This window comes from Pristiophorus japonicus, chromosome 24 (assembly GCF_044704955.1).
Source record: "Pristiophorus japonicus isolate sPriJap1 chromosome 24, sPriJap1.hap1, whole genome shotgun sequence".
Lineage (NCBI taxonomy): Eukaryota > Metazoa > Chordata > Chondrichthyes > Pristiophoridae > Pristiophorus > Pristiophorus japonicus.
The window spans coordinates 8,291,691-8,309,167 of NC_092000.1; the positions used below are offsets into that span (position 1 = coordinate 8,291,691).

A 17,477-nucleotide genomic window follows, 5' to 3' on the forward strand; every position below is an offset into this window, starting at 1 on the left:
ATTTCAAATTCAACAGAGGAGGACTAAGGGTTTAATTAAGAAGGGGAAAATAGACAACGAGGGGAGGCTTGCAGGGAACATAAAAGCTGCCTGCAAAAACTTCTATAAATATGTGCAGAGAAAAAGATTAGTAAAGACAAACATAGGTCACTTGCAGTCGGATTCAGGTGAATTTATAATGGGGAAGAAAGAAATGGCAGACCAATTGAACCAATACTTCGGTTCTGTCTTCACAAAGAAAGATACAAATAACCTTCCGAATGTACTGGGGGACAGTGGGTCTAGTGAGAATGAGCAACTGAAAGATATCCTTATTAGGCGGGAAATTGTGTTAGCGAAATTGATGGGATTAAAGGCCGATAAATCCCCGGGTTCTGATAGTCTGCATCCCAGAGTACTTAAGAAGTGGCCCTAGAAATAGTGGATGCATTGGTGATCATTTTCCAACAATCTATCGACTCTGGATCAGTTTCTATGGACTGGAGGGTAGCTAATGTAACGCTACTTTTAAAAAAGGAGGGAGAGAGAAAGCGGGTAATTATAGATCGGTTAGCCTGACACCAGTAGTGGGGAAAATGTTGGAATCAATTATTAAAGATGTAATAGCAGCGCACTTGGAAAACAGTGACAGGATCGGTCCAAGTCAGCGTGGATTTATGAAAGGGAAATCATGCTTGACAAATCTGCTAGAGTTTTTTGAGGATGTAACGAGTAGAGTGGATAAGGGAGAACCAATGGATGTGGTGTATTTGGACTTTCAAAAGGCTTTTGACAAGGTCCCACACAAGAGATTAGTGTGCAAAATTAAGGCACATGATATTGGGGGTAATGTATTGATGTGGATAGAGAACTGATTGACAGACAGGAAGCAAAAAGTGGGAATAAATGGGTCCTTTTCAGATTGACAAAGTGGGGTGCCGCAAGGTTCAGTGCTGGGACGCCAGTTATTTACAATACACATTAATGACTTAGACAAAGGAATTGAATGTAATATATCCAAGTTTGCAGATGACACCAAGCTGGGTAGCAGTGTGAGCTGTGAGGAGGATGCTAAGAGGCTGCAAGGTGACTGGGACAGGTTAGTTGAATGGACAAATGCATGGCAGATGCAGTATAATGTGGATAAATGTGAGGTTATCCACTTTGCTGGCAAAAACAGGAAGTCAGATTATTATCTGAATGGTGACAGATTAGTCAAAGGGGAGATTCAACAAGATCTGGGTGTCATGGTACATAAGTAACTGAAGGTAGGCATGCAGGTACACCAGGCAATAAAGAAAGCAAATGGCATGCTGGCCTTCATAGCGAGAGGATTTGAGTATAGGAGCAGGGAGGTCTTATTGCAGTTGTACAGGGCCTTGGTGAGGCCTCACCTGGAATATTGTGTTCAGTTTTGGTCTCCTAGTCTGAGGAAGGACATTCTTGCTATTGAGCGAGTGCAGCGAAGGTTCACCAGACTGATTCCAGGGATGGCTGGGCTGTCATATGAGGAGAGACTGGATCAACTGGGCTTTTATTCACTGGTGTTTAGAGGGATGAGAGGGGATCTCATAGAAACATATAAGATTCTGACGGGACTGTACAGGTTAGATGCAGGAAGAATGTTCTCGATGTTGGGGAAGTCCAGAACCAGGGGACATCGTCTTCGGATATGGGGTAGGCCATTTAGGACTGAGATGAGGAGAAACTTCTTCACTCAGAGAGTTGTTGACCTGTGGAATTCCCTGCCGCAGAGAGTTGTTGATGCCAGTTCATTGGATATATTCAAGAGGGAGTTAGATATGGCCCTTACGGTTAAGGGGATCAAGGGGTATGGAGAGAAAGCAGGAAAGGGGTACTGAAGAAATGATCAGCCATGATCTTATTGAATGGCGGTGCAGGCTTGAAGGGCCGAATGACCTACTCCTGCACCTATTTTCTATGTTTCTATGTTTCACAAGCTATTATCTGCCGATACCACAGTCAATCTGCAGAAAGCCATTAGCATCAGTCAGGCATTCATGACCTCGACCTGCAGCACCAAGCAAATCATTCACCCTGTGGACTCAAAACGGGCAAGTACTGTAAAGGGAAATTAAGGATTGTGTTAAATCAAAGGAAGAGGCATATAAATTGGCCAGAAAAAGCAGCAAACCTGAGGACTGGGAGAAATTTAGAATTCAGTACAGGAGGACAAAGGGTATAATTAGGAGGGGGAAATTAGAGTATGAGAGTAAGCTTGCAAGGAACATAAAAACTGACTGCAAAAGCTTCTATAGATATGTGAAGAGAAAAAGATTAGTCAAGACTAATGTAGGTCCCTTGCAGTCAGAATCAGGGGAATTCATAATGGGGAACAAGGAAATGGCAGACCAATTGAACAAATACTTTGGTTCTGTCTTCACTAAAGAAGACACGAATAACCTCCCGAAAATACTGGGGACCGAGGTTCTAGCGAGAAGAAGGAACTGAGGGAAATCCTTATTAGTCGGTAAATTGTGTTAGGGAAACTGATGGGACTGAAGGCCGATAAATCCCCAGGGCCTGATAGTCTGCATCCCAGAGTACTTAAGGAAATGGCCCTAGAAATAGTCGATGCATTGGTGGTCATTTTCCAAAATTCCATGGACTCTGGACCAGTAACTAAGGATTGGAGGGTAGCTAATGTAACACCACTTTTTAAAAAAGGAGGGAGAGAAAACAGGGAATTATAGACCAGTTAGCCTGACATCGGTGATGGGGAAAATGTTGGAATCAATTATTAAAGATGTAATAGTAGCGCACTTGGAAAGCAGTGACAGGATCGGTCCAAGTCAGCATGGATTTATAAAAGGGAAATCATGCTTGACAAATCTTCTAAAGTTTTTTGAGGATGTAACTAGTAGAGTGGATAAGGGAGAACCAATGGATGTGGTGTATTTGGACTTTCAAAAGGCTTTTGACAAGGTCCCACACAAGAGATTAGTGTGCAAAATTAAGGCACATGATATTGGGGGTAATGTATTGACATGGAGAGAGAACTGGTTGGCAGACAGGAAGCAAAAAGTGGGAATAAATGGGTCCTTTTCAGATTGGCAAACAGTAACTAGTGGGGTGCCGCAAGGTTCAGTGCTGGGACGTCAGATATTTACAATACACATTAATGACTTAGACAAAGGAATTGAATGTAATATATCCAAGTTTGCAGATGACACCAAGCTGGATAGCAGTGTGAGCTGTGAGGAGGATGCCAAGGTGACTGGGACAGGTTAGTTGAATGGGCAAATGCATGGCAGATGCAGTATAATGTGGATAAATGTGAGGTTATCCACTTTGCTGGCAAAAACAGGAAGTCAGATTATTATCTGAATGGTGACAGATTAGTCAAAGGGGAGATTCAACAAGATCTGGGTGTCATGGTACATAAGTAACTGAAGGTAGGCATGCAGGTACACCAGGCAATAAAGAAAGCAAATGGCATGCTGGCCTTCATAATGAGAGGATTTGAGTATAGGAGCAGGGAGGTCTTACTGCAGTTGTACAGGCCTTGGTGAGACCACATCTTGAGTATTGTGTGCAGTTTTGGTCTTTAATCTGAGGAAGGACATTCTTGCTATTGAGAGAATGCAGCGAAGACTCACCAGATTAATTCCCGGGATGGCAGGACCGATATATGAAGAAAGACTGGATCGGCTAGGCTTATACCCACTGGAATTTAGAAGAATGAGAGGGGATCTCATAGAAACATATAAAATTCTGACAAGACTGGACAGGTTAGATGCAGGAAGAATGTTCCCGATGTTGGGGAAGTCCAGAACCAGGGGACACAGTTTAAGGATAAGGGGTAAGACATTTAGGACCGAGATGAGGAGAAACCTTTCCACCCAAAGAGTGGTGAACCTGTGGAATTCTCTACCACAGAAAGTTGTTGAGTCCAGTTTGTTAGATATATTCAAGAGCGAGTTAGATATGGCCCTTACGGCTAAGGGGATCAGGGGTATGGAGAGAAGGCGGGAGTGAGGTACTGAAGTTGCATGATCAGCCATGATCATATTCAATGGTGTGCAGCCTCAAAGGGCCGAATAGCCTGCTCCTGCACCTATTTTCTATGTTTCTATGTACACAGAATGATGCCTTTCACAGGCAAGAATGTAGAATGTGGCTCTTTACCCATGGCAGAGAGCACAGACCTCAGGGTTAGAGTCCGCTGAGGGGTGCTAATCGAGTAGCAACATGCTGGCGTTGCGGAGGAAACCATAGGGCTCACCAGTGTCGGTTTGCCGAGTACGTATACAAAGTCTTTAATATGAAGGGCCACCTCCAGCATATGTATAAAAGAATACGACTCACCGTCGAGCAGAGGAGTCGATAGATGACTTTGAGTCCTGCGAAGAGTATGATGATTTGGCCAGAGAGGCAGCTCAGCCCCAAGAAGAAGTGTATGAAGTATACCTGCACCACCGATTGTCCTCCAATGAAGGTGGAAGTCGAGATAAACGGCATTCCAGTCTTAGAAACATAGACATAGAAAATAGGTGCAGGAGTAGGCCATTCGGCCCTTCGAGCATGCACCGCCATTCAATGAGTTCATGGCTGAACATGCAACTTCAGTACCCCATTCCTGCTTTCCCGCCATACCCCTTGATCCCCCTAGTAGTAAGGACTACATCTAACTCCTTTTTGAATATATTTAGTGAATTGGCCTCAACAACTTTCTGTGGTAGAGAATTCCACAGGTTCACCACTCTCTGGGTGAAGAAGCTTCTCCTCATCTCGGTCCTAAATGGCTTACCCCTTATCCTTAGACTGTGACCCCTGGTTCTGGACTTCCCCAACATTGGGAACATTCTTCCTGCATCTAACCTGTCTAAACCCGTCAGAATTTTAAATGTTTCTATGAGATCCCCTCTCACTCTTCTGAACTCCAGTGAATACAAGCCCAGTTGATCCAGTCTTTCTTGATATGTTAGTCCCGCCATCCCGGGAATCAGTCTGGTGAACCTTCGCTGCACTCCCTCAATAGCAAGAATGTCCTTCTTCAGGTTAGGAGACCAAAACTGTACACAATACTCCAGGTGTGGCCTCACCAAGGCCCTGTACAACTGTAGCAACACCTCCCTGCCCCTGTACTCAAATCCCCTCACTATGAAGGCCAACATGCCATTTGCTTTCTTAACCGCCTGCTGTACCTGCATGCCAACCTTCAATGACTGATGTACCATGACACCCAGGTCTCGTTGCACCTCCCCTTTTCCTAATCTGTCACCATTCAGATAATAGTCTGTCTCTCTGTTTTTACCACCAAAGTGAATAACCTCACATTTATCCACATTATACTTCATCTGCCATGCATTTGCCCACTCACCTAACCTATCCAAGTCACTCTGCAGCCTCATAGCATCCTCCTCGCAGCTCACACTGCCACCCAACTTAGTGTCATCTGCAAATTTGGAGATACTACATTTAGTCCCCTCATCCAAATCATTAATGTACAATGTAAACAGCTGGAGCCCCAGCACAGAACCCACTAATCACTACCTGTCATTCTGAAAAGTATCCATTTACTCCTACTCTTTGCTTCCTGTCTGACAACCAGTTCTCAATCCATGTCAGCACACTACCCCCAATCCCATGTGCTTTAACTTTGCACATTAATCTCTTGTGTGGGACCTTGTCGAAAGCCTTCTGAAAGTCCAAATATACCACATCAACTGGTTCTCCCTTGTTCACTCTACTGGAAACATCCTCAAAAAAATGGAAATGGACATGGGAGCGAGCCAGTCAGTGATGAGCCAGGATGCCTTCGAGAGGCTATGGAATGAAAAACGACCCGAGCTGGTTCCAGTACAGGAAAAGTTGCGCATCTACACCAAGGAGCTGATCCCAGTCCTTGGTCGTGTGGATCTAAGTGTAATCCATAATGGCGTGATGCACAAGTTACCTCTGTGGAATGTTGCAGGTGATTGTCCAATGCTACTCGAAAGAAGGTAGATGGGAAAGATCCAGTGGAAATGGAACGACCTCTTCACTCCAGCAATCGATGTCCCACATGCTCAGAGGCAGATCAAAACCTCACCTCCCCTTGGGCAAGGCACCAGAGAACAGAACAGCGCGGCACCTGAAGCACAGACCATCCATCACGACTGCGTGGCAATGATCCGACCGGAACGACCTAAAAATATCTTCCCGCTCCAGTGACAGGAGTCCTGGGGAGGAAGATCGAATTCACAGGTACCCTTCCAGCGTTTGTGATAGAATCGCGGGAGAGAAGGTTCAAGGCAGTCGACCTCGAGGACAGAGGCAAGATGGCGTTCCTGCTGCAGCGAGAGGCAGCATGGCTGAAAAAAAAGATGGGCGCGGCAATATCACGAGGTGCATCGCTGAGGGTCCAACACGTAGTGTCTAACAAAGGATTTGGGGTAAAGCCAGCAGGGTTCTCTTAAAGGAGAACTGCAACCAACTGAACTTAAAGAGACATTGTATGCATGGCAATCAATGTAACGAACTGATTAAGATTGTTAAAAAAATTTTGTTGCAAGATGTCGGTACTATTCCGAATGTAAAGAACAAAATGTTGTTGCGAGATGTCGGTACCAGTACTAATGTAAAGAACAAAATGTTGTTGCGAGATGTCGGGAATAGAATGTCCCCAAGAGTAGCAAGTGAGTAAATTCGGAAGGGTGAAGGCAGTGATCCTGATACCCTGCCCCAGTTCTATCCCACGCTGCAGGCACCCGGTGGCACCATTCGCCACGGACCTGGAAACGGAAACGGAAACGGCGCCAATACACGCAGTCGGCTGCCGTTGCCCACCACCCGGGTGGAGACGGCACAGCCCCTAGACCCAGTCGCTACCTCGGCCATGTCTGGGAGCGAAAGGTCAGAACCAATGAGTTCCCCAAACAGGACCTGGAACAGCCAGGTTCCCAACACCGTTCGAGAGCAGGCAGAAGACTCTGCAGCCCTCAAAGAAGGACAGGGAGGCCACAAACATCTGTGACTCTGCCCACCACTAGGCAATAGCAAAGACCCTGGGTCCTAGCTAGGTGAGCGAACCAAACCCACCCCGCTAGCAGGGGGCACAGCACTGCCATCAGACGACTAGGACCCCGTCCGGTTGTTCTGGAACTAGTGTCCTCGCATACCTGTACTGCTACTTCAGTACTGACCATGACTAAACCATGAATGCAATCTACCCAATCCTGGCGCACGACCGTAAGTCACTGAACCTAGGTATCACGATACAAACTGTAAAAAAAAAATGTGTTTTCCTTTCTTTGTGCTTGCACTGTGTCTGATCCTGTATGTTAATGTAACGGGCCAGCTGCATGATCTCGCTTTGGGGTGGGGTGGGGGGGGGGGGCGGGGGAGGAGCGGAAATGGATGTATGTAGCCATGGACACACACACATGAATCACACCCAGAACCCACTGAAACCTCCACCGCATCATCGAACCATCCAATGTGGTAACCACTTCCCAACGTTGTGGCAAAAGGACTTGGGGGTTAACAGGGAGAGAGCCAAGCCAAAGCACAGCCAAGGTGCAAGGGCTATTGGCACTTAAGTCTGGGGAGAGCTAAGCCAGAGCACATAGTACAAAGGCAATTGGCACAAAGGACTTGGGGGAGAGTGATGTTGTATATGCAGACTATGGATGTACTCTCTGAGTAGTCACTGTGTGGTTGCATAAGATGGAGACTTATTTACCTGATGTACTATCATACCTGATGTACTATCAATAAGGTTTACACTGTGTACATACATGCTGGCACCACTAGAGGGTGCAACTGATGGAGACCGGGGGTTTCCTGCCCTGGTGGCAGGGCCTTGTATAAAAGGCTGCACACCATGCTTGTGCCTCACTCTGGAGTCTAGAATAAAGGACCAAGGTCACTACAGTTTGAGTCCAACACATTGCCTTGTGGAGTCATTCATAAGTACATTATAAACATAACAAAGATGTCGTACTTAAAAGTAGAAACAAGTTGCAGAGAGGACTCGGAGAGACTTCAGAGTTGGAAATAATAAACAATTAGATGGGATCATAGAAAATACAAAGAAGTCTAAGTTAGGTTTAATAAGAACATAAGAAATAGGAGCAGGATTAGCCCATACGGCCCCTCGAGCCTGCTCCGCCATTTAATACAATCATGGACTCAGGTCCACTTCCCTGCCTGCTCCCCATAACCCCTTATTCCCTTATCGGTTAAGAAACTGTCTATCTCTGTCTTAAATTTATTCAATGACCCAGCTCCCACAGCTCTTTGAGGCAGCGAATACCACAGATTTACAACCCTCTGAGAGAAGAACTTCCTCCTCATCTCAGTTTTAAATGGGCAGCCCCTTATTCTAAGATTATGCCCCCTAGTTCTAGTCACCCCTATCAGTGGAAATATCATCTCTGCATCCACCTTGTCAAGCCCCCTCATAATCTTATACGTTTCGATAAGATCATCTCTCATGCTTCTGAATTCCAATGAATAGAGGCCCAACCTACTCAATCTTTCCTCATAAGTCAACCCCGTCATCTCCAGAATCAACCGAGTGAACCTTCTCTGAACTGCCTCCAAAGCAAGTGTATCCTTTCTTATGGAAACCAAAACTGTATGCAATATTCCAGGTGTGACCTCACCAATACCCTGTATAACTGTAGCAAGACTTCCCTGCTTTTATACTCCATCGCCTTTACAATAAAAGCCAAGATTCCATTGGCCTTCCTGATCATTTGCTGTACCTGCATACTAACCTTTTGTGTTTCATGCACCAGGATCCCAGGTCCCGCTGAACTGCGGCACTTTGCAATTTTTCTCCATTTAAATAATAACTTGCTTTTCGATTTTTTCTGCCAAAGTGCATAACCTCACACTTTCCAACATTATACTCCATCTGTCAAATTTTTGTCCACTCACTTAGCCTGTCTATGTTCTTTTGCAGGTTTTTTGTGTCCTCCTCACACATTGATTTTCCTCCCATCTTTGTATCGTCAGCAAACCTGGCTACATTACACTCAGTCCCTTCTTCCAAGTCGTTAATATAGATTGTAAATAGTTCGGATCCCACCACTGATCCCTGAGGCACCCTACTAGTTACTGATTGCCAACCCGAGAATAAACCATTTATCCCGATTCTCTGTTTTCTGTTAGCTAATCATCTATCCATGCTAATATATTATCCCCAACCCCGTGAACTTTTATCTTGTGCAGTAATCTTTTATGTGGCACCTTGGCAAATGCCTATGGAATTCCAAATACACATCCACTGGTTCCTCTTTATTCACCCTGTCCGTTACATCCTCAAAGAATTCCAGCAAATTTGTCGAACATGACTTCCCCTTCATAAATCCATTCTGACTCTGCCTGACTGAATTATGCTTTTCCAATGTCCTGCTACTGATTCTTTAATAATGGATTCCAACACTTTCCCAACCACAGATGTTAGGTTAACTGGTCTATAGTTTCCTGCTTGCAGTTCGGAGTGCACGGAGCCAAAATTCAGAGTCCATTTCAGGGTCCATTTCAGGCCCATTACCACCGTTTTGTAGCGACTATGCAGCGGAATCGGGTGGCCGCCACATTGCAGTAAAACTGGCCGCCCTGACCCAAATTCAGCTCGGAGATTTTTCGGCCTGTCCCCGCTTCCGCCCTGCTGCTGCCGACCGCCGTAAGCGCGTCATCAAACCACGCACCACCGCTATCCCGCACCATTTCAATCTACCCCAAATTTACTTTTAAAAATCCACGAGGCGCTGCACGGTGCCTCGACAACTTTTTCTGTCGGTGCACCTTGTCTGCTCTCTCTCTGCCTTGGCGGTGCGGCGGCCATTAAAGGCAAGAGCCGAATGCCGCAGCCACCATCTTATTTTTGTTGCCGGACGAATTCCATATTGGCCGGACTATTGTGCCAACTAGCAGCCTAGCACCCCCTCTTGGGTGCCAGGCCACTGGCCCCGCCGAAACCTTCCTGGTAGCCCAGTGGCCGAAGCTAAAAAAATCCCTGATCTCACTCCTTTAACAGAGGGGAGAGAGCATGGTGACGCACACACGTAGGGATGTCACCACCGCTCCGCCACTGAGTGACAGCGGCGGAGACTTGATCCCGCCCCAACTTACACCCCTCAGCATGACTTACCTCCACACTTCCACCCCCATTATGACCGACATCCGGTCCAATGTTAAAAAATCTTCTTAGTCCAGAAAATCGATTGGGCAGCCATCTCATTGCTCCCAGCGGTAAAACCAGGTTAAAAAATCATAGGTGCGCCAGATTACTGGCGGTCTGAATTTTGGCCCCAAGTATAAATGCACAAAGTGTGGTTAATCAGTTTGGTGAGCTGCAGGCGCAAATAGCCACGTGGCAATTAATAATGGAGAACAGGGAAATGCCAGAGACGTTGAACAAATATTCTGTATCGGTCTTCACGGTAGACACTAAAAACATCCCAAAGTGGATAATCAAGGGGCTCCATCATTTAATAAGATCATGGCTAATCTGATCATCGACTCAGCTCCACTTCCCTGCCAATCCCCATAACCCTTCACTCCCTTATCGCTCAAAAATCTGCCTATCTGCGCCTTAAACATATTCAATGACCCAGCCTCCACAGCTCTCTGGGGCAGAGAATGCCACAGATTTACAACCCTCTGAGAGAAGAAATTCCTCCTCATCTCAGTTTTAAATGGGCGGCCCCATATTGTGAGACAATGTCCCCTAGTTTTAGTTTCCCTTAAGAGTGGAAATATCCTCTCTGCATACACCTTGTCGAGACCCCTCATTATCTTATATGTTTCGATAAGATCCCCTCTCATTCTGCTGAACTCCAATGAGTATAGGCCTAACCTACTCAACCTATCTTCATAAGTCAACCCCCTCATCTCCGGAATCAACCTAGTGAACCTTCTCTGAACAGCCTCCAATGCAAGTATATCCTACCTCAAATACGCAGTACTCTAGGTGTGGCCTCACCAATACCCTGTACAGTTGTAGCAGGACTTCTCTGCTTTTATACTCCATCCCCCTTGCAATAAAGGCCAACATTTCATTTGCTTTCCTGATTACTTGCTGTACCTGCCTATTAACTTTTTGTGTTTCATGCACAAGGACCTCCAGGTCCCTCTGAAATGCAGCACTTTGCAATTTTTCTCCATTTAAATTATAATTTGCTTTTTTATTTTTTCTGCCAAAGTAGGTAGCCTCACATTTTCCCACATTTTCCCATATCTGCCAAATGTTTGTCCACTCACTTAGCCTGTCTATATCCCTTTGCAGATTTGTTGTGTCCTCCTCACAATTTGCTTTCCCACCCATCTTGGTATCATCAGCAAACTTGACTGCATTACACTCGGTCCCTTCATCCAAGTCATTAATATAGATTGTAAATCATTGAGACCCCAGTACCGATCCCTGCGGCACCCCACTAGTTACTGTTTGCCATGTATTTTCCCAACAACACGTTAGGTTAACTGGTCTATAATTCTCTACTTTCTGTCTGCCTCCTTTTTTAAATAGGGGCATTACAGTTGCAGTTTTCCAATCTGTTGGGACCTCCCCAGAATCCAGGGAATTTTGTAGATTACAACCAATGCATCCACTATCTCTGCAGCCACTTCTTTTAAGATTCTAGGATACATGCCATCAGGTCCAGGGGACTTGTCCGCCTTTAGTCCCATTATTTTATTGAGTACTACTTCTTTAGTGATAGTGATTGTATTAAGTTCCTCCCCCGCTATAGCCCTTTGATTATCCGCTATTGGGATGTGTTTAGTGTCTTCTACCGTGAAGACCGATACAAAATATTTGTTTAAAGGCTCTGCCATTTCCCTGTTCCCCATTATTAACTACCCAGTCTCATCCTCTAAGAGACCAACATTTACTTTAGCCACTCTTTACCTTTTTATATACCTGTAGCAACTCTTATATTTCATGCTAGTTTACTTTCATACTCTATCTTCCCTCTCTATTTTTTTTGTCGTCGTTCTTTGATGGCTTTTAAAAGTTTCCCAATCATCTGGCCTCCCACTAGTCTTGGCCATTTTGTATGCCCTTGTTTTCAATTTGATACCATCCCTTATTTCCTGAAGAGTCCTTCCTGCCTGTTAGTGCCACAAGTTGTCGGACGAGTTTGTCACATGGCAAGTCAAGCGCGAGGCATGCCAATATCAAGTAAGGGTCCTCCAACAAGTGCAGAATCTTATTTTGAATAAATTAATCAGTGTTTTCCATTGTTCCATCGTGCATCCTGCATGCCTGTGGAGAAGCCCAATCCAACATGGCGGGCGGTGCAATTCCACCTCGTAATGAGAGCCCTCTTCCTGCCCGCCATTATTGGATATTTATGCATCCATTTAGCACCTGAAAAATCGATGCACCGCATCAAATTTCTAGGCCCTGAATCCAAATCCCATCGTAGTTTACGGTTCAAAAAAATTAAATACCTTTGTCATACAAAATGGACAGCTATTAATAAACCAATATATGTATCCTTCAATATTAAAACATTTCCTGATGAAGAAAGCAAACACTTTCTTGCTGATTAATTCTAAGAACTCCACTACAATTTTAACAGAATTAGAACAAATAACAAATATTTTCTACTTCCTTAACATGTCAATATTTGGGCATATCCTGCATTTTTAATCTGAGCTTTTTACTTACAGCTACTGATTGAAGTGATGATGGAATGCTTTTCTTTTCACCATCCATTATTCCAAACAGAACAAATGCACGACCATTTACAGGTTTTCCATAAGTGAATCTAAAATGAAAAAAAAAAGTTAAAATGCCACTGTAACAAACTCTCTAGAAAGCCTGTTCTCTGATAGAAGAATACCAACCTTGCAGTGATGGAAACGTTCAATGTATTTTCATCAATATGGAAAAAATGTTGGTCTGAGTCAATGGTAACTTCAAAGCTCGGTAGCACTAACAAAAACAAGCCAAGTTAAAACATTTGAAATATTATAATTACTGCCAGAGTCAAATCCAGACAGGTTTACAGAACTTAAAAAAATGAACTTGCATATATATGGTATCTTATGTCCTCAGGATTTCCAAAATTGTTTTATAACCAATGGGTTACTTATTTTTTAAGTCTAGTCACAAACAACATATGATTGTTATATTGTTACATGTTGAAACATAGTAGCCAATTTGCAAACAGCATGGTCCCATAAACAGCAAAGGAATCAACGGCCAGATAATGTTTTTGATGGTGTTAGTTGAGAAAGGAATGTTGACCAGGAAACCAAGATTCCTCTTCACTTCTTTAACTAGTTTTATAGAATCTCTTACAGCAATGCAAGCACGCAGACCTTGGTTTAACATCATATCTGATAGATAGCACCTCTGACATAACAGCACTACCTCAGTACTGCCTTTGCCTAGATTATTTGGTGGAGGTCCCACTTTACGCACATAGAAAACATAGAAACATAGAAAATAGGTGCAGGAATAGGCCATTCGGCCCTTCGAGCAGGCACCGCCATTCAATGAGTTTATGGCTGAACATGCAACTTCAGTACCCCATTCCTGCTTTCTCGCCATACCCCTTGATCCCCCTAGTAGTAAGGACTACATCTAACTCCTTTTTGAATATATTTAGTGAATTGGCCTCAACAACTTTCTGTGGTAGAGAATTCCACAGGTTCACCACTCACTGGGTGAAGAAGTTTCTCCTCATCTTGGTCCTAAATGGCTTACCCCTTATCCTTAGATTGTGACCCTTGGTTCTGGACTTCCCCAACATTGGGAACATTCTTCCTGCATCTAACCTGTCTAAACCCGTCAGAATTTTAAACGTTTCTATGAGATCCCCTCTCATTCTTCTGAACTCCAGTGAATACAAGCCCAGTTGATCCAGTCTTTCTTGATATGTTAGTCCCGCCATCCCGGGAATCAGTCTGGTGAACCTTCGCTGCACTCCCTCAATAACAAGAACGTCCTTCCTCAAGTTAGGAGACCAAAACTGTACACAATACTCCAGGTGTGGCCTCACCAAGGCCCTGTACAACTGTGGTAACACCTCCCTGCCCCTGTATTCAAATCCCCTCGCTATGAAGGCCAACATGCCATTTGCTTTCTTAACCGCCTGCTGTAGCTGCATGCCAACCTTCCATGACTGATGTACCATGACACCCAGGTCTCGTTGCACCTCCCCTTTTCCTAATCTGTCACCATTCAGAGAATAGTCTATCTCTCTGTTTTTACCACCAAAGTGGATAACCTCACATTTATCCACATTATACTTCTGGAAACTGCACTTGAAATTGCGCTGGTTAGCTTACAGTTCAAATTTATGTTAAAATTAATTTAGTAAAAGCGAAATAGAACTTAATAGTTATTTTTTTCCATTAAAAAGTATCCCTTGATGTATATCAAAGGCTGAATTTTAATGATTGAGGTGCATAACCCAACCAGTTGAATTTAAATACAAAATGGAGATTAAAGAGGCTTTCATCCTCATTATATTTAAATAGACGACCCGCCTCCTGGCAGCCCAACCTCATCCTGGCGCCGTTAAAATCGGAAGTGGGTGGGTTGAGGTCGGGATTCAGATTTTAACACTTTCACTATACCCACGTCCCAACCCACCTGTTTTTTTTAGGTTAAAATTCCCTCTAAGATGAGTAAATGGAATTAAGGTACAGATCAGCCACGATCTAACTGAATGGCAGAACAGGCTTGAGGCCTACTCCTGTTCCTATATTCCTAATCATGCAAAAGTCCTGTGAAGTGTTTAACCTCCATTATCCACAATAGTGGAGATTTGTTAGACAATGGAAATCTGCGCATATTGGAGAGACCCAAAATTTCACGTTACACATATGTTACAGCAATATCACAGGCACAGGAAGATGACAAACTTGATCTCTCATTGTGTTTCTCAGAGTTGATGGGGCCATCACTTGGGTCACAGTGAGAGAACTATGGTTTCCTGAGTTGAGTGGGGATGTCGGTTAAACATCACAACCATGCTGCTACCTGAGACTACCTGTGAGCATCACCTTGGGGAATGGGGGCGGGAGCGATCCACTGCTAGATTAACAATAGAACCAAATATTGATGTCTAACCAAAAAACAATACATGTCAAATTAGAATAACAGTACTAAAATATTCTGCAGTAAGTTTCACAGAAATACAACTATGAGAAACAAAGTGGATGCCCCAGATTAACAAACTGTAACCTTTCTACCAATTTATTTAAAACTATCCCGAGAAAAGTTTTATGTTTAATTTACATTTCAATGAAACCAGCTAGGACAGAGAAATAGTAGACTATTATGTTTTCCTCACCATATTCCTTGACTTCAAATTCAGTTGTGTAATTCACAAAGTTGGCCTCTTTGTAACTTGTAACAATCTTCCATACTCCAATACTGGAAAATATATCAGTTAAGTAATTTAATTTAAAACCATTGCTTTATATATTATATATGTCAACTCTATGAACAATTACTATTTATGGGCTCAAGTTTCGGCCTGACTTGCTCCTATTTTTTTGGAGCAATTAGTTTAGAATGGAGCATCTTAGAAATTGCAATTCTCGGCATTTAGTTTGCTCCAGTTCTAGTGAGTTAGAATAGTTTCATTTTAGAAGTTTTTTTCAAAAGGGGGCGTGTCCAGCCACTTATACCTGTTTTGCAAGTTTAGGCAGCGAAAACTTACGCCAAACTAACTTAGCATGGAGTAAGTGCAGATTTTTGTACGCTCAGAAAAACCTAGCCTACACTTTATAAATTAGGCGCAGGGAACGAGAGATGGGGGCGGGGGTGGAGGGAAGTTTACAAGCATTAAACACTTCACTTTTACAAATAAAGAGCCATCATCAATAATAAATGATAAATAAATCAATAAATCAACCAATAAAGAAATCCAAAAAAAATTAATTTTAAAAAAATTAAAAATTCAAACAAAAAAAATAAAAAAATTAAAAATAATAACAATTCAATCAATAAATAAAAAAATTAAGTTTCTACTCACCTACTGCAGCACCAGGAGCCCTCCAACAGCGCTGGGAAAGCACCCCACCCCGCTCCCACCGCCAGATGCCGGTCTCCGCTGCCGACCATCACTTCGGGCGGACCGCGCCAACGACCATCACCTCGCGCGGGCCGTGCCGGCGACCAGCATTTCGGGCGGGGCCCGCCGGCAACGCCGAGGACTTCGGGCAGGGCCCGCCCCCAGCGAGATGCCGGACAGGCAGGCCCCGCCGTCGGCGAGGTAAGGGCTGTCTGGCCCAGGATAGGGGCGACATCCCTTCGGCCAGGGATAGGGTTGTCACCCGGAGACAGGATGCGCTGGGAGGGCCAGGAGCTCCTGTGCATGCGTGCAACTGCCGGCACTGTTTTTGGCGCAGGGCTATAGCTCCGCCCCCAGCAGCTCCCACTGCGCCGCGCCGAGCTGGAAACGAGCCTACAGATATCGGAAAATCGCGAGGTAAGTATTTTGGGCTTTTTCAGTTCTACAAATTGATGTGCACCGTTCTAGTGGGGGTCTGAAACTTGACCCCTATGAATCTTTTTTAATTAAAAGCTATTCCCAGGGGATTATATTGTAAGGGGAATAGATAGGAGTTTCTGCGGCCGCAATCACGACTCCAGGATGGTATGTTGCCTCTCTGGTGCAAGGGTCAAGGATGTCGCGGAGCGGCTGCAGGGCATTCTGGAGGGGGAGAGTGAACAGCCAGTTGTCGTCGTGCATAGGTACCAATGATATAGGTAAAAAAACAGGATGAGGTCCTACAAGCTGAATTTAGAGAGCTAGGAGTTAAATTAAAACGTAGGACCTTAAAGGTAGTAATCTCGGACTGCTACCAGTGCCACATGCTAGCCAGAGTAGAAATAGCAGGATAGTTAAGATGAATATGTGACTTGTGGAATGGTGCAAGAGGGAGGGATGCAAATTCCTGGGACATTGGAACCAGTTCTGGGGGAGGTAGAACCAGTATAAACCGGACGGTCTGCACCTGGGCAGGACTGAAACTGTTGTCCAAGGTGGAGTGTTTGCTAGTGCTGTTGGAGAGGGTTTAAACTAATATGGCAGGGGGATGGGAATCTATGCATGGAGAGAGAGGGAAGTAAAATGGGGGCAGAAGCAAAAGGTAGAAAGGAGATAAGGAAAAGTGGAGGGCAGAGAAATCAAAGGCAAAATCAAAAAGGGCCACATTACAACATGATTCTAAAACGACAGAGTGTTGAAAAAACAAGCCTGAAGGCTCTGTGTCTCAATGCGAGGAGCATTCGTAATAAGGTGGATGAATTAACTGCGCAGAAAGCTGTTAATAGATATGATGTAATTGGGATTACGGAGGCATGGCTCCAGGGTGACCAACATCCAGGGGTATTCAATATTCAGGAAGAATAGACAGAAAGGAAAAGGAGGTGGGGGGTAGCGTTACTGGTTAAAGAGGAGATAAACGCAATAGCAAGGAAGGACATTAGCTTGGATGATGTGGAATCTGTATGGGTAGAGCTGCAGAACACCAAAGGGCAGAAAACGCTAGTGGGAGTTGTGTACAGACCA

At 44.4% G+C, this 17,477-nt stretch overlaps 1 protein-coding gene across 1 annotated transcript in view; it reads right to left on the reverse strand.

Annotated features, from left to right (window-relative positions):
- LOC139238019 (venom factor-like) overlaps nt 1–17,477 on the reverse strand; it is a 220,191-nt gene that overhangs the window by 175,741 nt on the left and 26,973 nt on the right. The window contains exons 6-8 of the mRNA XM_070867416.1: nt 15,249–15,331; nt 12,790–12,877; nt 12,611–12,710 (exon numbers count right to left, since the gene is read on the reverse strand). Coding sequence (XP_070723517.1) covers nt 12,611–12,710; nt 12,790–12,877; nt 15,249–15,331 — 271 coding nt within the window. The remainder of the gene's footprint in view (nt 1–12,610; nt 12,711–12,789; nt 12,878–15,248; nt 15,332–17,477) is intronic.